The sequence below is a fragment of the Drosophila gunungcola genome, unplaced genomic scaffold (assembly GCF_025200985.1).
Source record: "Drosophila gunungcola strain Sukarami unplaced genomic scaffold, Dgunungcola_SK_2 000047F, whole genome shotgun sequence".
In the NCBI taxonomy this organism is placed as follows: Eukaryota; Metazoa; Arthropoda; class Insecta; order Diptera; family Drosophilidae; genus Drosophila; species Drosophila gunungcola.
The window spans coordinates 283149-306406 of record NW_026453214.1 but is presented as its reverse complement, the minus strand read 5'-3'; the positions used below and the strand labels follow the sequence as shown (position 1 = coordinate 306406).

The 23258-nt window shown below is 40.6% G+C and overlaps 1 protein-coding gene across 2 annotated transcripts in view; it reads right to left on the bottom strand.

Moving 5' to 3' along the window:
- Positions 1-23258, bottom strand: part of LOC128264019 (myosin-VIIa) — a 481551-nt gene that overhangs the window by 175933 nt on the left and 282360 nt on the right. The window contains exon 5 of one of the 2 annotated variants that reach the window (XM_052999303.1): positions 10664-11639. The exons of the other annotated variant lie outside the window; for it this stretch is intronic. Coding sequence (XP_052855263.1) covers positions 10664-11639 — 976 coding nt within the window. The remainder of the gene's footprint in view (positions 1-10663; positions 11640-23258) is intronic. 2 annotated transcript variants of the gene reach the window in all.

The window sequence follows — 23258 nt, the reverse complement described above, 5'->3', positions numbered from 1 at the left end:
CACCAACATATTTTCCAGGGCCGGACGTGCTTCCTGGGTGTTTGCTTTAATTTTTTGCCTCAGACCTATTCAACATATCAGACTCAACTACCTAGAAAGGTTCTTTTATTATTCATAAAAAGGGAAAAAAGTAGGATGTTTAAAAATATAGAGGTTTTTCTAAATTGTCTGCATTATTGTGTTCACTTGTGTTCCTCGCTTTTACAGCCTTAGAACCATGGTTTTGTTAAGCTAAGGTCAACTTTTTGAGTTGACATCTATAATAGATAAGGGATCTAACAATAATACGCAGACTGAAGTTATATATACAGGGTGCCTCAGGGTAGTCTTTTGCGACCTTTGCTATTTCCTTTATTCAACAACAATGTTTCTTCTGTCACAAAATATTCTTGACTACTTATGTATGCTGATGATGTTAAACATTTTTTATTCCATAATAATTTTTTATCAGGTTTCGGTTTACAGTCTGATATTGATTTTTTTCAGAGATGGTGTCGATTTAACCTCTTAAATCTGATTTGCGTTAAATGTAAGGTAATGACATTTTATAGGGGTATGCCTGCATTTTCTTCATAATATAATATGTCACTGTACCGTATATAATCGGTAAACGATTTAGGATTTATTCTTGACCCAAAATTAAAACTCGACAACCACATAAAGTCTATTGTTTACAAGGGTTGCATTAGCGATGGTCGAAAAGTTTTGAAGATCCTTATACAACTAAATTATTGTTTACTTCCCTTGTCCGTCTTAATTTAGAATATTGCGCTCCCGTTTAGAGTCCCCAATATCAAGTACACATCGATCGCATTGAGTCGGTACAAAAAAAAATCTTCTTTTCGCCCTTCGTGGTTTGAACTTAGATCAAAACGTAAGGTTGCCTTATTACTCTAGTAGATTACTGTTGCTTAATTTACCTACTCTTGTAAATCGTAGAATCATGCTGGCAAATATTTTTGTGCACAATCTTGACAGAGGTGATATTGACTCCATAGAATTGGTAAGCCGCTTTACTTTTAATGTGCCTTTTAGACCAACCCACAACTACCATCTTCTTATCTTGCCAGGATGTACATCAAATTTTTGCTTGCACTAACCCTTTCGTGTTCTTTTTAATAATTATAGTAATCTATATAATCAAATTTGTATTTCAACGATTTCTGTTTTGAAAATAAAAAATTGTAACATACGTGTGTTTTTCTCGCGAATTTGATAATTGCACACAATGCTAAAAGGACCCCGCGCAACAAGCTCGTGCTTCGTGGCCAAACGAACCACTTGTTTGTAATGTTTATAGTGCATCAACGTTCAACAATATAAACATAACGTTTTTTCGACAATATACGGGGAATTTCCTGTATAATTGCAAGGCTGTGTGTCGTTATCAGAATTGGTGATGGCACCTACCTTCTATTTTATTGCAGCGTCCCAGATGAAAAAAAGGAACCGCAATACTGGCGCAGACGCAGTACTTAAATTAACAAACAACACCAGGGCAAACACAGTCTAGGCAGCATAGTTTTAACGATCAAAGTAAAGTAAATAATTACTATGGACGGCATTACATGTATTGACGATGGGCACCAAGAGCGTGAGGATAGGAGATTACTATATATAGCCGCAGAAAATGTGCTGTGATGGTCCGAACGTAACAAGTTAAGAGAAAAGACTTAAGGGAAATCGAATGGGGTGACATACTAAAATTGTCTAAATTTAAGTTTTTGTGTTTTGTGTTTGGTTATGTACTTCAATTTTAAATACGCGTCAAACAACACCCAATTTGCTCCGTTTAAAAGTTACTCAAAAAATATTTATTTTTGGTGTATCTCAAAATTAACATTTCTGAGTACCTGTTTGTCAGTTTTAAAAAACTTAAGGACATGTTTTAGAATCCTGAAATAATTTTACCCGTTTCTCGTAGAGAGTAAGGGTATATTGTAATCGTTGAAAAGTATGTAACATGTAGAAGGAAACGTTTCCGATCATAAAAAGTATATTTTCTTGATCAGGATTAAAAGCCGAGTCGATTTAGCCATTTCCGTCTGATTGAACGTCGAGATCTGGGAATCTACAAAAGCTAGAGATTTGGGATTTGGCATGCAGATACTTGTTTTTCCTACGCAGCGCAAGATTATTTCAAGTCAGTGGGCGTAACGCCCACAAATCGCAAAATACTTAACACGTTTGTCACGTCGCTCTGAGACATGTTAGACCGTAGGACTCTGTGAGTGTGTTTTGGTCATATCTATGGGTAGACATTTAAGATTATATTTTTAAATAATGTGGTTATGAAGTTTTCTGCCTCCGCTCTGTCGCGCCTCTGCCGCTGTTTGGCCACTGTTCAGCCGCTGCTTGCCGGTAATCGCTGCAGTAGAGAGACAAAACGAAAGAACTGTAAGCGGTGGGTGGGGGTGCTGCACACACTTAGCTTCTAGTGATGTCTACGCAGTTCGACAGATAGCGCCTCCTAAACTTCGATTGTTTTGTAATATTCGGGAAACTCGAACTACAAAGCCGCAATTGTCTCCTTCACTGCGTTTGAAACTTTTGTCTGAGTTTAAAATACCCTCTGTGACGGTATAATGAATTAAATTGTTCAATATAACAATAAGCATTTTAAAATAACCATTAATTGCTGTCTTAACAAGAATAAAAGGCAACTTTGATATTACATATACGACTACATTTCGATCTTTATGGCTATAAATTTCTAAAAACAATGAAGTTATGACGTTTTTGCAAGTAAACAAACTGAAAAAAAAGAAGAAATGGTGAAATTAAATTTCACCGCCAATAAAATGAATACTAATGCAACTCGTTCTCTCGTTTCTCTGCCCGAGGCTCGAAGTTAAGTTTGAGTTCTCGCCCCAATTCTCATTTTTGGTCCAAACTTGTTCTCTCGAATCTCTGCCAGAGGCTCGAAGTAAAATTTTGACTTCTCACCCCAATTCTCATTTTTGGTCCAAACTGTCCCTTTATGAAATGCATGCTGGACTGTTCGCTTTTAGGGTTAAGAGCTGGTGCGAGACTGACAATTGGGGTGGGAAATGAAGTTGAACCAAAAAATCTACAATACATAGATGTTGTTCTGTTCTGTTTTGTCTGAAGATTGATGATGAGGGGAGAGAGGACGGAGATGGCGATTTAATATTTGTAGAATTCGTTTATAGGCCTTACACAATACATGCGCAAACGTTTTGCATGTATATGTGTGTGCGTGCGCTTCCAACTTTTTCGCCAAATTACAGATTTTTGTTTTTCCCCAGCTGGGTCAACGCATCAAATGCGCTGAGAGAATTCAAAAACCAATAACTCTTTTGATATAAAAGCGAGTCCGTGGTCGTGATGGTCAAGACATTGGTTTATTATGTTCAATTTTTTTGGATCTGTGATCGAGTTCGGCAAAAAAAATCATTGTCTTTTCTTTTTCTTTTGTTAACAATTTACAGTTGACCTCTAAGTTAACGGTTTAAACTTAATTAAAACCGGCCGACAATAGCATAAAGCTCCCATGGGATACATCGAAATTTAAAAAAAATATATATATAATATAAATATATATAAATATAAATTCATTAAAAATAATACAAAATGTTGTAAAACAAGAAAAAAAAGAAACAAAATTTGTCTAAAAAAAAATAAGAAATGAAGACATAGGGTTTCGATCCCGTGACGTGCACGTCTAAGCCCCCACGCCACATGACATGCGGGGCTAGGTCAGACAGGATGTAGACTAAAAACCAGCAGTGCGGGTTCCACGACAAAAGTGGGGGTTCCACCGCTGGAACCCGCCATGCATTATACTTTTTTGTATGATTAAATAAGCTTTGATATCATTTAATTGAAGCCGGAGTACCCCAAGGTAGCGTGCTTGGACCAACACTCACCATGGTCTGGTATTTAATGAAGGACATAAAACTTCACGAAAAGAGGGAACCTTTTTTAAAGCCGATGAAGTAACAGTAAATAAATCTTTTTGACCTCGTAACAGCAAAGATCTTTATATATTTTTCTGTGAGGAGAGGTAATTTTTATATGCAGTGAGTTAGTTAAAAGAAGAGAAAAATACTTGGTTGACAAAAATCCTCATACTGAACCCTCCTCGAGGGCGCCGACTGGAAATGACGCTGCAGTGCCTGTGCGTTGTCAGGGGGCGTTCAGCTAAGATCAAGAGTCTGAACAGTGTGCTCTGGTTTTCTTCGGCACAGAGCTGCACAATAAAATCAGCCTTGCTACCTAACAATTTCACCCAAAAAAAATTAATTTATTTTTATTAAATTAGTTTTGTTATCGGCACATAGCTCCATAATAAAATCAGCCTTGCTACCTACCAGCTTCAACGCAGCATGCCGATTACAAAACTAAATTAATAAAAATAAAGTATTTTATTTTCGGTTAAATAAAAAGAAGTCGTCACAAAATGTGATATCAAAAGTTTTTGGAGTTGAAGGTGCGATCGTGGAGTTAATTTTACCTCGTCAAGAGATGTTTTTTTTGATTTTGAAAATCGCCATAAAGTCATTACCGACTTGCCCTCAGTTTTAGACAAATTACCCCGTTTGTTGTGATGCCTGTCGAGGTTGCGAACGAGATGAAATCGCTCATGCGCCAAACTACCAGCAGTTTCGGTGAGCTTAGAGGTAGCTTTCGCCGAGCAGATGAGCTGCAGTGGTTCCATTGAAGAAATCGATATTTGTTTCTCAGCTTTTCCCTACTCAAACATCTTCTGATGTGCTGTCTTGTATTCAAGACAAAACTAAAAACTAAATCTTTTAATATAGAAAAGCATCTAAATACCTACACCAAAAAAAAAAGAAAGTTTATTACTTAATGTCATGAAAATATACTACAGACAGGATTAAACTATAAGTATTAAATCAAAACTAAATAATATAACCCCTATACTTTTTAGTTATATTCCGATAGCTAAAGGCTGGAACTGTTCTCTCAGGCCTTTTTTTTTAACCCCATTAATTTTATTTTGACTCTTTTTATACCCTTGCAGAGGGTATTATAATTTCAGTCAGACGTTTGCAACGCAGTGAAGGAGACATATCCGACCCTATAAAGTATTCATATTCTTGACCAGGATCAATAGCCGAATCGATCAAGCCATGTCCGTCTGTCTGTCCGACTGACCGTTTGTAGGAAGGTCGAGATCTCGGTAACTATAAAAGCCAGAGATTTGGGTTTTGACATGCAGATTGTTCGATGACATCATAACTGAATTCCAATTTACATTTTATTATTATTTATTTATAAATAACTTTGTTTAAAAAAAGTTGATTAATTTGAATTCTTTGCCAACTTGCACTACTTAATTACCCCACACTGTAAACATATGTTTGTATTTTGAATTCGTTCTTATACATACAGCACACACATGTACATATCGCTCTTTGTAATCTCAAACTTAACATTAAAATCAGTGCATTTTAGAGATTGAAACACCTCGGACGTTTTACTCTGATAACTCTGCATTTGGGCAGAGTCCGCACATTTCGGCGACCGTGACAGGACACTGCATTCGGCAAGTCCCAACATAAATCCTATTTGCAAACAGAATCATTTACTCTGCACTCGGCAAAGAAATAAATTCCAGCATCGCTAGACCGCCATCGTTGGATCTCCGAAAGCATCTTTGGATCACCGGAATCATCGCCACTGGTTCGTCTTGGATACCTGCACACCTCATAACCGTCGCCAGTACAGTTTCGCAAGCTATGGAACAGCGACACAAAGGGGACGAAAAACCGTAGACTCGCAAATGCAATCGCTATTTTTGTCATTCCACTCTGACCATATACACACATACTTGTGCAGCTGGTCTGCAAATAAATGATCCAAAAATTGAGTTACTCTCTCAAGCAACATCCTCGCATAAGGTGTTTCACTTAATAATTGCTCCACAATCACACTCAGTTTTCTCTAATTAAACCTTCGCAATATGACTACGCCTGCTGATACTCAACTCGTGTCTTTAAGACAACAAAGGTCTACAATTCCGCGAAACATAGTTAATCTCAAAGCTCAGAGCTTGGTATCGTATTTTAAGCAAATTCTTCAAATTCAATCGCAGATCGAACGGCTGGATGCGGCCTACGACGGCCGTAAAGAATTGGAGGACATATTCATAGACACCCAGGCAATTATCATCACTCGTATTGCGGCAACAAAGAAGGACCTGCCAGAGGATGAAAGTTTTATCAATTCATCGGTAAATTACACAGCTGGGCACCATAATCGTTTACCATCGTTAAAGCTACCTAAGTTCGAGGGGAAGTATGGTGACTTTATAAAGTTTATCACTGCCTTTAATAGCATGGTACATGATGACGCTTCAATACCAGCTGTTGACAAATTCAACTACTTGCTTAGCTGTTTGTCTGGAGCCACTCTGAGTGTCGTAACCCGTTTTCAAGTGTCCGAAATCAATTATCCTAAGGCGTTAAAGAAGTTAAAGGAGCGATACGAAAAAAGGTTTTGATTTTCATAGAGCACATTTCTAGCTTATTCGATATTCAAATGATGAAGTGATCTGATCTGATCTGATCTTCGTTTTATTTTGGATACCGTTTCCGCGCATCGTTGTTGTCGTTAGGAACTGAAGCAGATGTTATGAACGCAATATTAATTCATCTTGTTTTATCTAAAACTGATGCAGATTCAAAATTATCCTACAATCGGGTTCAAGAATACGAGGTGTTGCCTACTTGGGAGGATTGTTACCGCAGTTTAAGCCGTCACTGTCAATATTTGGAGAGCAACGTTAAACGATCATCTGATGAGAGGCCAAAAGAAAGGCCCACACAGAATAGGAAAGCCTTTGTTGCGGCTCAGGGTGGTTGAAAAAAATGTTCTGCTACTAATCACGCTCTCACTCAGTGCCCTTCAGTTAGTTCACTAGACTGGCAGGATAAATTTATTTTCATCAAGCAGTCCGCTCCATGCATAAATTGTTTGCGCATCGGCCATTTGGCGAGCAGATGTCCAAGTAGATCGCGTTTGTCAAGGCTTACATCACACTATTCTTCATATAACTGCTCATCCAGAGCAAGCAACACAGATTGTTGCCCACACTTCTCAGCAGGAGCAGGAACCCACACTTGCGGTTTCCATGCTTTCGCGTCATTCGAGGCGCGCTTTAATTCCTACGGCAGTAGTGTTGATTAGGGATAAGCTCGGAATATTTCAGCCAGCCAGAGCTTTGCTTGACTCAGGCTCTGAAATAAATTTCATCTCTGAAGAGTTGGCCAAGCTCCTTCAGCTCAGATTCGAGAGAAAGAAGTATGACATTTCTGGCATAGGTAATGTCAGAACGCAGATGAGATTTTTTGTCTCAACAACTTTTCGATCACGACTATCAGTAAATGAATGGCATTTAGCGAAGACAATATCGCTTAATCAGCCAGAGCGTTTCGTTGACACTTCAAAATGGAAAATACCTACAGAGATTGACCTTGCAGATCCAGAATTCTACGTGCCTCACAAGATTGATTTACTCATCAGCACAAAAGAGTTTTTTGATTTACTTTTAAATGGCAAAATTTCTCTGGGTCCTGGCCTTCCTTGCCTGGTCAATACTGCACTTGGTTGGATCGTTGGCGAAAAGGTTTCTGAAATTCCGCAATCACAAATCGTCACATGCAACATGGCACGTTCCACGGAGCTCCCAGATGCATTAGAAAGGTTTTGGCTAATAGAGGAGTTTGATTCGCACCATAATTGTTTCACCGTAGAAGAGGAGGATTGCGAACGGCATTATTAGGCAAACACAAAGTTTCTAACATCTGGACGGGTCCAAGTTTGCTTGCCCTTTAAAGAGAACCCTCACAAGCTAGGAAAGTCTCTTCAAATAGCCAAATCCCGGTTTCTTCAAAATGAACGCAGGTTGAGCCGCAACCCGTTGATAAGATAGATGTACGTGGAATTCATGAAGGAATACATAGCTCTGAATCACATGCAACTGGCATCTGATTTCAACTCGCAAAAGATCCATTATGTAATCCCGCATCATGGAGTCCTTAGATCAGAAAGCAAGCTGCGTGTTGTGTTTGATGCACCCTGCAAAACAACGTCGAACCTTTCTTTGAATGAGTTGTTGATGATTGGGTCAAGCATCCAGCAAAATCTTATATTAACACTTCTAGCCTTTCGCTTACATCGTCATGCACTTGTAGCGGATATCTGCAAGATGTATGCCAGTTTGAAGTATCACCAGACGATCGTATGTATCAACTTGTTCTCTGGAGAGAATCTTCTGCTGCGCCTCTGGAATGGTTTCAGCTCTACACTGTCACGTACGGCATGTCCTGCGCACCATTTCTAGCAATCAGGAGCTTAATATATATCGCGGATCACTGCTCCTTACTGGAGCAGACAGTGTCAAAGAGCTTCATCTCAAGGCTGCAGTGGTCACCGGCATACTTTCTAAGGCTGGATTAGAGCTTGCAAAATGGAACACAAGCAAAATAGAAGGCAATGGAGCATAGTTTCAATTCAAGGTTGATACCAAAGATGTAACGAAGACATTGGGCATGTCGTGGCAGCAGATGTGTTCTGTTTTACAAGCTACAATCACTGTCATCACAAAGCGGAGCATCGTTTCACTTGTGACTCACCTGTACGATATTGGTCCAAGAGTTGTGGATGCACCGTCTAAACTGGGACGATCCACTTCTCTTCCCTTCCACTTCCCGAAGTAGATTTGCACAATCTTCAATCTTCAATTAACTCGTCACCAAGAAATCTATCGGAAATACACGGATTTTCAGATGCATCGCAGCGAGCTTACAGCTGTTGCCTATGTCTACGAACAAAATTAAATGGGGAGTTTAAATCAATATTAATTATCGCAAAGTGTCCCCAATAAAGGCAATTTCATTGCCACGGCTAGAGTTGTGCGCCGCACATTTATTGTGTCAAACATGGGACAAGGTTAAGGAAAAATTCGAAAACTACATTAATAACGTTTTTTTTGGACATATTCAAGAATTGTTCTACAGTGGCTAGCCATGCACTCGTCCAGGCGAAACTGTTTCGTCGCCAATTGGATTTCTGAGATGCAATCAACCAATTCAAACATTACTTGGAGGCACGTTCCGGGCAAGGACAATCCCGCGGACATAGTGTCAAGAGGCTGTGCAGCATCTAAGCTTATGGAAACTATATGGTTTAGTGGACCAAGCTTCTTACGTCAACCCTTATCTGGATGGCCTCACCAAGTGCAAAATTGTCAGGACACCGAAGAAGAGTTGGAGCTGCGGAAATCAATAGTCCTCACATGTACCGATAGTGGCAGCAAAGAAGATGTATTCGATTACATTATCAACAAGTTCTCATCCTATCGGCGCATTTTGCGAGTCATAGCTTTTGTGTTGCGCGTCTTCAACGAGTATTGGTAAATACTGACTTTATAAAAAAAAGCATTAATGATATCGAAGAAAAACACCTCTTAACTTAAAGTCGCACCTTCAAAATACAAAACTTCTGATATCCAATTTTTTTAATGAGCATTCGACAAAATAAATACACTTTTAAAATGTGCATTTGTAGGGAAAAAACCTGCATAAAGTTGATACAAACTATTCATACAAATGAGGTAAGCATGCTGTGATCCACTTAAGTGCAACAAGGTCAAATGGTAAAAAAGCCGAAGTTGGACCCGCACAAAGAGGACGCAGGACAGTACGGCAGTGAGCTTTGGACCCGATCGCGATTTACGTAGGCTATGTATATATTTTTAAGTGGTGTTTTATAAGGGAGAAAAATTCGTTCCGCTAGCAATGCTCTTAATTTTTTTGTTATTTGAAACTGTTTTAATATAAAACATAAGATCGCAGCCTAATAGAGAAATGACAAAATTAATATGAAATAATATTTAACCCTACTGTGCTCCACTATTTTATCCAACTCATTATGTCACTTTGAAGAAATTACAAGAATCTAAAAAAAAAATATTAATTATTAATTGCAATTTACAGTTAGTGAGATACTTGATGTGCGTATGAACAGAGTCAGACATAATATTTATAAAATTATTGGATTCATTTATGATAAAAAAAATCCTAAAGCTGGAGTTACTGTCTTAGGTGCTGGAGTTACCCGTAGTCAAATGTTGTTGGTTGGGCAAAAAAAAATTTAGTATGCTCTTGGGAAAACCAGAAGTGTGATATAATGTTTGGTGGCTATGGTAGAAAGGCCAACACAGCATGCAAAATTCTGTTACAATGCTACTACAGCCTAGTCCGTCCTTGTCCTGAAGCAGATTCTGCGCAGATTCTTTTTTGCACGCGACGTAGTAGGATATTGATAACTGTCTTGAACAAGTAGCTGCGACTAAAATTGAAAAAAATTCAAAAAGCCAATTCGAGATACTCAATTTCTCAGTCAAGTCAAGTCATGAGAAGGTATCATTTTTATGTAGTATGCAAACAGCAGAACTAGGAAAGAGTGATCCCTCAAGTAATTAATGAAATTTTAAAACCGAAGTGATCCAAGTTATGCTACCTTGAAAAACACCAGGGGAGACGTGAACCAAGGAGCTCGAAGTTAGAATTGAATTATGATGACATCCACATAGTCAGCATGATTCGAAACCCCAAGATATAAAGTTATTTAATAGTATATAATGTTCCTCGAATTGTATGTAACGACTTACCTGAAGTTCCAAGTCCAGAAAAAGTCAATATAGAATCAAATACTTGCACCATTATGGACTCGTCTTCATCAAAAATTGTACTTAGACAAAATGAAATTTGTTGTTTACTAAATGCCCAAAACGAATGAGAAAACCCTTTGTATGTTTCGCCATGATCTAGCACCGTAGACCCCTGTTCCGATCTCAATTTTTCTAATCTGTGCTTTGACAGACGTCTAAGAGTGTTTCTTAAAAAACCTCCTATTTCTTGGGGCTTTTTAACAATATTCATATCCACTAGTTGTCGTCTACAAACAACAACATTTTGATATAACCTTATTCTGTCTTCATTGGTAGTTCCCTTAATTTTTTTTGAGCACTCTACAATGTTTAAAATCCAATTTGATAAAGAAGGATAATATGATATTATTAAAGATCCTATATCATTTTTTTGCGAGGTTTCGAAGACAAAACATTTCTGTGACTCTATAATTGAGTCTTTTTCTCGAGAATTTTTGTATAATTGCTTTGTGCTACGATTCACTGAGATTGTTATGAAAGTGTCACTAGGATCCAAAATAATTGATTCAATATCTTCGTATTTAAGTTGGTAGATGACTGATTTATCTTCAGGATGAACAAACATTATCCCGTCACAATGTATTGCAAGTATTATGTTGCTTACAAAATTCCAGAACCCTTTGTAATTGACTCTAAACATTGTCGTGCCATAAAGTGGATATTGCATTACGCAGCTTAGGTACAAAACTTTAGCTGTTAGTTCATTTCTGGAAGATCCGTATTGCCTATGGGCTTGTGCTAAAATTGGTATCCAAAATTGTTGTTCTCTTGTTTTTGATATTCTACTCGGTAAAAAACTGCTTATATCTGAATAATATTGCGGTTTTGGCTGAGTTGATGGATCTCCTAACGCTACTTGAGCTTGAAGTCCTGCTAGTTGAAGAGCCACCTTTTCGCTGACGGGGAATTCGTCTTTCTGCAATGGTTTTGTTCAAACAATTAAAATTTAGGTTTACATTGCCAAAATTAATAACAGCATGCAAAATAAAGGTTTGGTTTCTTTAAGGATAAATATAACTCATCTTTTTAGAATGGCAACCATGTTTTGCCATTCTAAAAAGTAGAGTTATGCAGCCCTGTTTCAGTTTTCACTTTCAAAAGATTCACACAGATTCGATTTTCCCAGACCTGTTGCAGTTTTCACTTCCGAAATATTCACACGGAATCTTAATTCCCTCTGTTAATTCTCTGTTAGCTTCCGTAAGAATCTCACGGAAACTTTCCGCCAAGCAATTGGCTGGCGGATTCAAATCCGCAAGCACAGAAATTAATTGATTTAAAATACTTTGAGATAAGTTAAATACGTTTTTATAACCCAAACTTGGAAATCAATAATATTCTTAAAGCATTAAAGAATAGGAAAAATATCATCTGCACATTTTTTGGGTTATAAAAACATATTTGACCCGTTACAAACTATTTTGTTATTGCGTCTCAGAATCGATTCGATTCTAGACTTCGGTATTTTAAAAATTCCGCCGCCCTTTTTCTAGTTTCCGCCCTTGTTGTGAACGAATTGAAGGGGAGGCTGCAAGGGTTGTCATAGTACAAAAAACCAAGTATTTTCTTGGGACTTATTTTTAGCACGCTATTTTTGTTCGTTTAAATATGGTAATATAGGCATAATCAAAGTGAAATTTAAAAGTGTTTTTGTTCTTATTACCGCTTACTTAATGTTCTATTTGTGCAAAATGTATCTCGTTGGGACCTTTTTCATAGCCTTTAGCAACTCCGGTTCTCAACACTACTTGTGAAAAGTTCACAAAACTGAAAACAGCATTTTCTAGCATTGGCTTAATACGGCATACAAAAATTTGAAAATTTCTATTTGTGGCCGCAAATGCCAGTTTCTTCAATTTTATGCGCTAAACTAGTATACTATTTATCCCATTAGCTGATGAACCCCAGCGTGCCAAAATTTAATTAGCCCTGAGGGCGCAAAACTTTGCAAGTCAAACGCCTTTGTCAATAGGGGACAGCTGCCAGTCAGCTGATTTTTTTTGAACAAAATGTTAAAGGGAAATCAGAAAATGTTATCAAATTTACTTCCGAGTCAAAGCCGGAACAGGCCTAATATTTATTTTTGTAACAATATGGGTATAAAATTTTCTGAAAATGTAGAACTGATTGGATAAAAACTTTATGACACGCAGGTCTCGGAAGTGGCGCCACTCAAGTCAGTAACAATTCTGTAGAGTTGCAACGTTCATTGTAAAAGAAAAAGGATGACATTTTATAGAGAGCTCAAATGCTAACCGCTTTCCACAAACATCAGTTAACTTCAAACGGATTTAAAATGAATTACCTTATTCTATTCCTGCAGTTTAAATATTGGAGAGATCATGTGATTATTATTGCAATTCAAACTTATTGCAATTCAAACTTAAACAAATGTTTAAGTTTTTTCGTTAACACGAATAAGAATAACACCAATCGAACGCTACAGAGTATGGTTACATTTGATAATACGGTTGATTAGGTCTACGTTTCAATTTATTATTATCTCGACGCTATGGGCGGGCCGAATATGGTACTGCTTGCTGAGTGATACCGACGCTGCGAAAGGAACGAGTACATCACTTCTTTTTTTAGTGTTGTCGGCGCTGCTGACACCGACGCTGCGTAAGGGCCGAGTATATCACTGCTTGCTGAGTGGTGACTGCTTTGTGCGCGGGATTGGCGGCTCGGAAGGGTCGAATCTTGTAATGCGTGGTGACACTGCTTGGTGCGTCGTGTCTCGTCGAGTACGTCGGGTTCGCAGTGTTCTGAGTCGTTGAGAGGAATGATCTACTTGGTTTTTCTGGTGGGATGTAGGGCATCGTGAGTTTCGACCTGCCGGTTATTCCGTATCGATTCCGTGTCGGGAGCCGACGACTTCTGGGAGGAACTCACTCATATGGGCCGAAATTACGCAGACCGCGCCGGGCTCAGTGATCACGACCGGGCCTGGGTGCGTATTCGCAAACCACACCGGGTGTCGGTGATCCTCACCAGGTCGTAGAGCCGACTTCAAATCGGACTCCTACGGATCCACCACCACTACCAAGACTATCTACCAGAACACTTACCTGTATTTTCCTCCTTGGTGATGTTTCCTCGAAGCTCGTCGGAAAGCAAGTCACTAGCCTGAGAGCGATGATTATCGGTGATCGATAACTCCGTCGAATAAGTCGCGCGTTTGAATAATGCCAATGTTTGGGTATAAGTTGTACCCAACTCCCGTTTAGGAGTTCCGGATTTCAGTGGCTGTCACGATGATGTTGCCATTTCGTAATCGGAAATGGTTTGGTTGATCCGTTCGGAGGGTATCTATTTCGTCGGGCACTCGTAAGTGGGTTCTGACTTGGCTGCAAGCCCAATAGATGGGTGTTGTCGTTCCCTCCGATTTCGGTGTCCTACTTTGGGTCTCCAGTCTCTTTTCCGTAGGTTGTACGTTCTGGCTTGATCTTGTGCTGCTTTTCCCATGATCCAATGTGCCAACTTCCTTATTTCAATTATGCGTTGCAACCGTGCTTCGATCGACTCCTTTACTATTCTGGATCCGGGTGTAGTTTCGTTGTACAAGATACGCCGGGCTGTATCCAGTTGACTCTGACCTGCTGCTATTGTTGATATTTCGGGTAGCCAGTCGTCCCACCGCGTGTGTTCGGTTCCGGAGAATTGACCTATCATTGTCCTTATTGTCCTATTTGCCCTCTCGGCCGTGTTCTCTTCCGGGGTGTATGGAGCCGTCAACTGGTGGATGATTCCACATTTCTGAAGCTGCGCTTTAAACTTATTGCTTGTAAAATGCACCCCGTTGTCCGAGATCACTTTTTCGGGGCTCCATATCGTGTGAGGATCTGTTACGATTTCCGTAGTTGCTTTCCTGACGGCTGCTAGCTCCACCCATTTAGAGAGCTTGTCAAACACAACCAGAAGCATGTTATTGCCCCTCGGTAGTGAACCAACGAAGTCTATGCAGGGGGTTTCCCAGGATGCTTTTTCTATCCGTGTCAGCATTTTCCTTGCCGCCTCCTGCTGTGAGGTTTTGTTTCACAGCGTTGTACGTACTGTTGTATATCTCTGTGCATCCCTTGCTAGTAAGATGATGCCATTACCCGGTGCTTCGTTTTCCTCATCCCTAGGTGGCCTGCTGTTGCTTCGCTATGGTTGTCGTGTAGAACTCGTTTCCTTTGGTTCTTTGCTACGCATAGCTTCCACGGTTGCGTATCCTCGTCTGCGGCTCATGACGGTAGATGTCTATACAGTTTTCCTTCTATTATCGCGTAGTCTGGCCATGTTTCTGGATCTTTTCCTATTGCAAGGAGTTTCTGTTTCATCCAGGGGATAATGCGTCTGCCACGACCTTTTTCATAGCCTTTAGCAACTCTGGTTCTCAACACTACTTGTGAAAAGTTCACAAAACTGAAAACAGCATTTTCTAGCATTGGCTTAATACGGCATACAAAAATTTGAAAATTTCTATTTGTGGCCGCAAATGCCAGTTTCTTCAATTTTATGCGCTAAACTAGTATACTATTTATCCCATTAGCTGAAGAACCCCAGCGTGCCAAAATTTAATTAGCCCTGAGGGCGCAAAACTTTGCAAGTCAAACGCCTTTGTCAATAGGGGACAGCTGCCAGTCAGCTGATTTTTTTTTAACAAAATGTTAAAGGGAAATCAGAAAATGTTATCAAATTTACTTCCGAGTCAAAGCCGGAACAGGCCTAATATTTATTTTTGTAACAATATGGGTATAAAATTTTCTGAAAATGTAGAACTGATTGGATAAAAACTTTATGACACGCAGGTCTCGGAAGTGGCGCCACTCAAGTCAGTAACAATTCTGTAGAGTTGCAACGTTCATTGTAAAAGAAAAAGGATGACATTTTATAGAGAGCTCAAATGCTAACCGCTTTCCACAAACATCAGTTAACTTCAAACGGATTTAAAATGAATTACCTTATTCTATTCCTGCAGTTTAAATATTGGAGAGATCATGTGATTATTATTGCAATTCAAACTTATTGCAATTCAAACTTAAACACGAATAAGAATAACACCAATCGAACGCTACAGAGTATGGTTACATTTGATAATACGGTTGATTAGGTCTACGTTTCAATTTATTATTATCTCGACGCTATGGGCGGGCCGAATATGGTACTGCTTGCTGAGTGATACCGACGCTGCGAAAGGAACGAGTACATCACTTCTTTTTTAGTGTTGTCGGCGCTGCTGACACCGACGCTGCGTAAGGGCCGAGTATATCACTGCTTGCTGAGTGGTGACTGCTTTGTGCGCGGGATTGGCGGCTCGGAAGGGTCGAATCTTGTAATGCGTGGTGACACTGCTTGGTGCGTCGTGTCTCGTCGAGTACGTCGGGTTCGCAGTGTTCTGAGTCGTTGAGAGGAATGATCTACTTGGTTTTTCTGGTGGGATGTAGGGCATCGTGAGTTTCGACCTGCCGGTTATTCCGTATCGATTCCGTGTCGGGAGCCGACGACTTCTGGGAGGAACTCACTCATATGGGCCGAAATTACGCAGACCGCGCCGGGCTCAGTGATCACGACCGGGCCTGGGTGCGTATTCGCAAACCACACCGGGTGTCGGTGATCCTCACCAGGTCGTAGAGCCGACTTCAAATCGGACTCCTACGGATCCACCACCACTACCAAGACTATCTACCAGAACACTTACCTGTATTTTCCTCCTTGGTGATGTTTCCTCGAAGCTCGTCGGAAAGCAAGTCACTAGCCTGAGAGCGATGATTATCGGTGATCGATAACTCCGTCGAATAAGTGTGACCGGGTGTTGTTGGCTTTTGTCGCGCGTTTGAATAATGCCAATGTTTGGGTATAAGTTGTACCCAACTCCCGTTTAGGAGTTCCGGATTTCAGTGGCTGTCACGATGATGTTGCCATTTCGTAATCGGAAATGGTTTGGTTGATCCGTTCGGAGGGTATCTATTTCGTCGGGCACTCGTAAGTGGGTTCTGACTTGGCTGCAAGCCCAATAGATGGGTGTTGTCGTTCCCTCCGATTTCGGTGTCCTACTTTGGGTCTCCAGTCTCTTTTCCGTAGGTTGTACGTTCTGGCTTGATCTTGTGCTGCTTTTCCCATGATCCAATGTGCCAACTTCCTTATTTCAATTATGCGTTGCAACCGTGCTTCGATCGACTCCTTTACTATTCTGGATCCGGGTGTAGTTTCGTTGTACAAGATACGCCGGGCTGTATCCAGTTGACTCTGACCTGCTGCTATTGTTGATATTTCGGGTAGCCAGTCGTCCCACCGCGTGTGTTCGGTTCCGGAGAATTGACCTATCATTGTCCTTATTGTCCTATTTGCCCTCTCGGCCGTGTTCTCTTCCGGGGTGTATGGAGCCGTCAACTGGTGGATGATTCCACATTTCTGAAGCTGCGCTTTAAACTTATTGCTTGTAAAATGCACCCCGTTGTCCGAGATCACTTTTTCGGGGCTCCATATCGTGTGAGGATCTGTTACGATTTCCGTAGTTGCTTTCCTGACGGCTGCTAGCTCCACCCATTTAGAGAGCTTGTCAAACACAACCAGAAGCATGTTATTGCCCCTCGGTAGTGAACCAACGAAGTCTATGCAGGGGGTTTCCCAGGATGCTTTTTCTATCCGTGTCAGCATTTTCCTTGCCGCCTCCTGCTGTGAGGTTTTGTTTCACAGCGTTGTACGTACTGTTGTATATCTCTGTGCATCCCTTGCTAGTAAGATGATGCCATTACCCGGTGCTTCGTTTTCCTCATCCCTAGGTGGCCTGCTGTTGCTTCGCTATGGTTGTCGTGTAGAACTCGTTTCCTTTGGTTCTTTGCTACGCATAGCTTCCACGGTTGCGTATCCTCGTCTGCGGCTCATGACGGTAGATGTCTATACAGTTTTCCTTCTATTATCGCGTAGTCTGGCCATGTTTCTGGATCTTTTCCTATTGCAAGGAGTTTCTGTTTCATCCAGGGGATAATGCGTCTGCCACGACCTTTTTCATAGCCTTTAGCAACTCTGGTTCTCAACACTACTTGTGAAAAGTTCACAAAACTGAAAACAGCATTTTCTAGCATTGGCTTAATACGGCATACAAAAATTTGAAAATTTCTATTTGTGGCCGCAAATGCCAGTTTCTTCAATTTTATGCGCTAAACTAGTATACTATTTATCCCATTAGCTGAAGAACCCCAGCGTGCCAAAATTTAATTAGCCCTGAGGGCGCAAAACTTTGCAAGTCAAACGCCTTTGTCAATAGGGGACAGCTGCCAGTCAGCTGATTTTTTTTGAACAATATGTTAAAGGGAAATCAGAAAATGTTATCAAATTTACTTCCGAGTCAAAGCCGGAACAGGCCTAATATTTATTTTTGTAACAATATGGGTATAAAATTTTCTGAAAATGTAGAACTGATTGGATAAAAACTTTATGACACGCAGGTCTCGGAAGTGGCGCCACTCAAGTCAGTAACAATTCTGTAGAGTTGCAACGTTCATTGTAAAAGAAAAAGGATGACATTTTATAGAGAGCTCAAATGCTAACCGCTTTCCACAAACATCAGTTAACTTCAAACGGATTTAAAATGAATTACCTTATTCTATTCCTGCAGTTTAAATATTGGAGAGATCATGTGATTATTATTGCAATTCAAACTTATTGCAATTCAAACTTAAACACGGATAAGAATAACACCAATCGAACGCTACAGAGTATGGTTACATTTGATAATACGGTTGATTAGGTCTACGTTTCAATTTATTATTATCTCGACGCTATGGGCGGGCCGAATATGGTACTGCTTGCTGAGTGATACCGACGCTGCGAAAGGAACGAGTACATCACTTCTTTTTTTAGTGTTGTCGGCGCTGCTGACACCGACGCTGCGTAAGGGCCGAGTATATCACTGCTTGCTGAGTGGTGACTGCTTTGTGCGCGGGATTGGCGGCTCGGAAGGGTCGAATCTTGTAATGCGTGGTGACACTGCTTGGTGCGTCGTGTCTCGTCGAGTACGTCGGGTTCGCAGTGTTCTGAGTCGTTGAGAGGAATGATCTACTTGGTTTTTCTGGTGGGATGTAGGGCATCGTGAGTTTCGACCTGCCGGTTATTCCGTATCGATTCCGTGTCGGGAGCCGACGACTTCTGGGAGGAACTCACTCATATGGGCCGAAATTACGCAGACCGCGCCGGGCTCAGTGATCACGACCGGGCCTGGGTGCGTATTCGCAAACCACACCGGGTGTCGGTGATCCTCACCAGGTCGTAGAGCCGACTTCAAATCGGACTCCTACGGATCCACCACCACTACCAAGACTATCTACCAGAACACTTACCCGTATTTTCCTCCTTGGTGATGTTTCCTCGAAGCTCGTCGGAAAGCAAGTCACTAGCGTCTGCCACGACGTTAAGCTTGCCTTTGCGATAGAGTATTTCGAATGAGTATGACAGCATTGCCAATGCCCATCTGGTAATCCTTCCTAATGGGCTCTCGATCAAGTTGAGCCATTTAATAGCTTGGTGTTCGTTGATGACGACGAAGTGGTAAATCCTTATTCTCTGGATGCCCCAGTGGATTGCCAGGCACTCTATTTTGGTGGCCGAGTATTTTTGTTCTGTCTTCGTAAGTTAAGTCTTCGTAATTAACGTGTTCGCCGTTTTCATACTCTTGGGTTAGTACTGCTCCTAATCCGCAGTTACTCGCATCCGTCTGAAGTACAAAGATTCTTCCAAAGTCACGACAAGCAGGACCGATGCTCACGTTAGGGCTTTCTTTAAGTTTTTGGTTGCCTCTTCTGTCTCCTCCTTTGTGTAGCGGTTTTGCCAGTTCCGTGAAGTTAGGAACGAAAATACAGCAAAATACTTTAATTTTTTTTCTTATTAATTTGTGGATGCATGAATATTTTCCCAATAAATTATAGATGATATCCTTATCATAAGTCAACACGGTAGAACAATTGTTTCTTCTTCAGCATTTAACTGAGGCGGTCAATTCTCTTTTGATAATTTTAAACAATTTGGCCATTCTACATCTGTATATTTTTGGATTTCATCTGTCCTAAACTTAATAATTTTGGTCTTGCTTTGACCGCTTTTAATCCAAGCCTATGTTATAGTAGAATCACTCCAGGCGAACATTATTTATTGATTCTTTAATTTGTTGTATTAATTTACTCAATAAATGAGCTGCACAGTTTTGCTCTAGTTTTGGAATTGTTTTCATATTTTTCTCTGCTTTGCTGACTACTATTGTAACCAATGTTCCCAATTTTGCATATACTACTGCAGCATATGCCTTTTGAGACGAGTCGGCAAGTCCGTGCAGTTCAACAATCGAATTCAATTTGCTTAGAATCCATATCAGTATTCTGATTTTCTCCAATAATAAAATTTTTTCCTTATAATCCGACCATTCATCATTTGATAATATCTAACCCCAGCTATTTTCAGATATGCAAAGTTTTTGCACAAATAGCTTCCCTCAAATGGTTACTGGGGGCAACCATCCTAGTGGGTCATACATTTTTGGTAGTGTGGAAAGAACTGTTCGTTTATTTTCTTTTTCAGAAATCTTTAAGTTAACGTTAAGCTTTAAATTATATTTTGGGGTTCCCATTGAAGTGCCAATGTTTTGACAAACTCATTTTCTGTAATAGTTATTATTTTGTTATCCGTCCGCATAGATATTGACGGCGTTTTTCACCTAGTGTGGGAAAGTTGCCCAAACTGTATGTGATGGGACAAAAACCTTGTGTTGTTGTGTGAAGTTTAGTAGGGAAGTAAAATAGTCAGTTGTGCTGGGTAAGTTGATATAGGGGGGTTAGAATGAAAGAGTGGCCCGTTAGTCCGTTTCTAGGCCGCCGCTGCGGCCTAATTTCGGACCGACGGTGCGCGGTTAAGGGACCTTACCAGTGTAACCCCCAAAAATATTGGCACTCCTTAACATTTTTTTTCTGAAGACTACTACTACTTTTTCCACATTGTAAGGTACCTTTTCATATTATTTTAGAATTTTTTTTGTAGGTGCATCGGAACATGCCTACGAGCGGTCGCTCTTTAGAAAAACCAATTTAAAGCACGACCTTTCCGCTTTCAAAGAACATTTTTCTTGATTAGGCAAAAATAATTTTAAAAAAAAGTTATAATGGTAAGGCCCCTTTAGAAGGTATTCTAATTTAAAAATTAAAACAAAATTTTTTTTTTGCATATTTTGAAAGTTTAGACTCTCACAATTATGAACCTAAAAGCATTTTTCAATATTCGAAATAATTTCGGAGGCACAGCCTTCGATTTCTTCTGTACCGATTCTTTTGAAATTTGGATTATATCTTGTTTATATAAATCGCTACCGCGTCTTACTCGAACTTAAAAAATTTTGAGTTAACACGATAGCAGCAAATTTACGAATGAAGAAAAAAAGTTTTTTTTTCGATCTATACAAGGGGTTGAATCATGTCAAACAGCACGCACCGAAATTTTTTAGAGAACCCAATCCACAGGACGTTTTTTTTCTTTTTTTTTTTTTTATGTTCTTAAAATGTAAAAAAAAAAAACATTTAAAAATTGTATATTAAAAGGGTTTTTTTTTTTAATCTTAGACTCTCACAAATATGAACCTAAAATGATTTTTCAATATTCGAATTATTTTCGGAGACACAGCCAATTTTGTGATGATGTCCGAGCCATTAGAATTGTATCCCAATCTTTAAACGCGTTTTTCTCGAAACTTCATTTATTGAGGTGGTTCACTAGATATTTCGAGTTCTTCTGTACCGATTCCTTTGAAATTTCGACTATATCTTGTTTACATTGTGACGGCCCACCGTCATAACAACTCTTAAAACTAAGTACAACGACATTATTCAAATGCGCGCCCACAGCCAACAGCACCCGGTCACACTTATTCGACGAAGTTATCGATCGCCGATAATCTATAATCAATAACCCGATTACTCAAAGCGGGATTATCGTCATCGTCCGATCTGGTCACACTAACCGGCGCCTATATAAGCTGACACACAGCCTTCCGACGACTCTCGAGGAAACATCGCTAAGGAGGAATAACCGGGTAAGTGTTCTGGTAGTATTGGTTGTGGTGATGTATCCGTTAGAGTTCGATTTTAAGTCGGCTCTACGACCTGGTGAGGATCACCGACGCCCGGTACGGTTTTGGAATACGCGCCCAGGCCCGGTTGTGATTACTGAGCCCGGCACGGTTTTGCGTAATTCTGGCCCATCTCAGTGAGTTCCTCCCAGAGGTCACGTTTCCGGTTTCCGACCCGGAAACGATGTGGAATAAACGGCAAGTCGAAACTAACGATGCCCGGCAGCTCGAAACTAACGATGCCCTACATTCCCACATCCCACTAGAGAAATCCAAGTAGTTCGTTTCTCTAAAACGACCCAGAACACTACGAAGCCGACGTACTCGAACGAAGAGACACGACGACACCAAGCAGTGCACAATCGGCAGCGCCGACGCCAAGATGTGCTCAATCGGCCAATCCGCAGCGCCAACACCAAGCACTGCGCAATGATCCATTGCACAGCGCCAGCACCAAGCAGTGCAACCCACGGCCCTTCCGTAGCGCCGATCCCGCAACAAGCTGTGATATACTCGGCCCTTCCGCAGCGTCGGTATCACTCAGCAAGCAGTCCTACACTCGGCCCTTCAGCAGCGCCGACATCACTCAGCAAGCAGTATCACACTCGGCCCTCCCAAAGCGCCGATATAATTAGAATCAGAAACGTAGTTCTAATCAACCGTACTATTAAATATAACCATACTCTGTAGCGTTCGATTTGTGTTATTCTTTGGGGAAAGGGGGTAAACCGATCTAAAGAGGAAATAAATTTCTGTCTCGAACCCTGGCCACAGCGAACTAAAGGCCTTCCGAAACAGGGTCGTTACAGTGGCGCCCGAACAAATTGAACACAAAAAGACAGTAACCTCAAATATAAACACCAAAGATCGTTTACCCTCTTCCTCAACGCAACACAAAATAATACAATGGCAGACAAGTTAACTCGAGGCTGGATAAGCACCACCAATAAAGCCCAGCTGGAAGCCTACCTAATAGAGGTCAAACCAGAAACACTGTGCGAGGACATGCGAAGACAAATGTCAGATTTTATAAAGAACGGCAACCACTGCGAGGAAACCATCAAACGCCTTCTAGAACTGTCTCAGAAAAACGCAAGAAGCCCAACACCAGCACCTAATGGAACAGGAAATCAATGGAAAGGCATTAGTGGGACAACCGACACAGAGGAACACATCGAGAAAAACCATAAATACCTGCAAGTGCCGAACCCGACGGAGATTGTCGAAGAAAACCAGTACCCAAGCCCACAAGGACAGAAAGAAATAAAGTGGTCACAATGGGAGTAATACGAAGTTGGGGAGAAGAATACGACGGACATGGAAACCTAGAAGAGTTCATAAGTAGAACAGAGGAATTGGCAGAGGCATACGGTTTAGATATTCTCAGAGGCTGTGCCTTGGATTGGTGGCACACCCACCAAACCCGATGCCTTCATGGAGCTG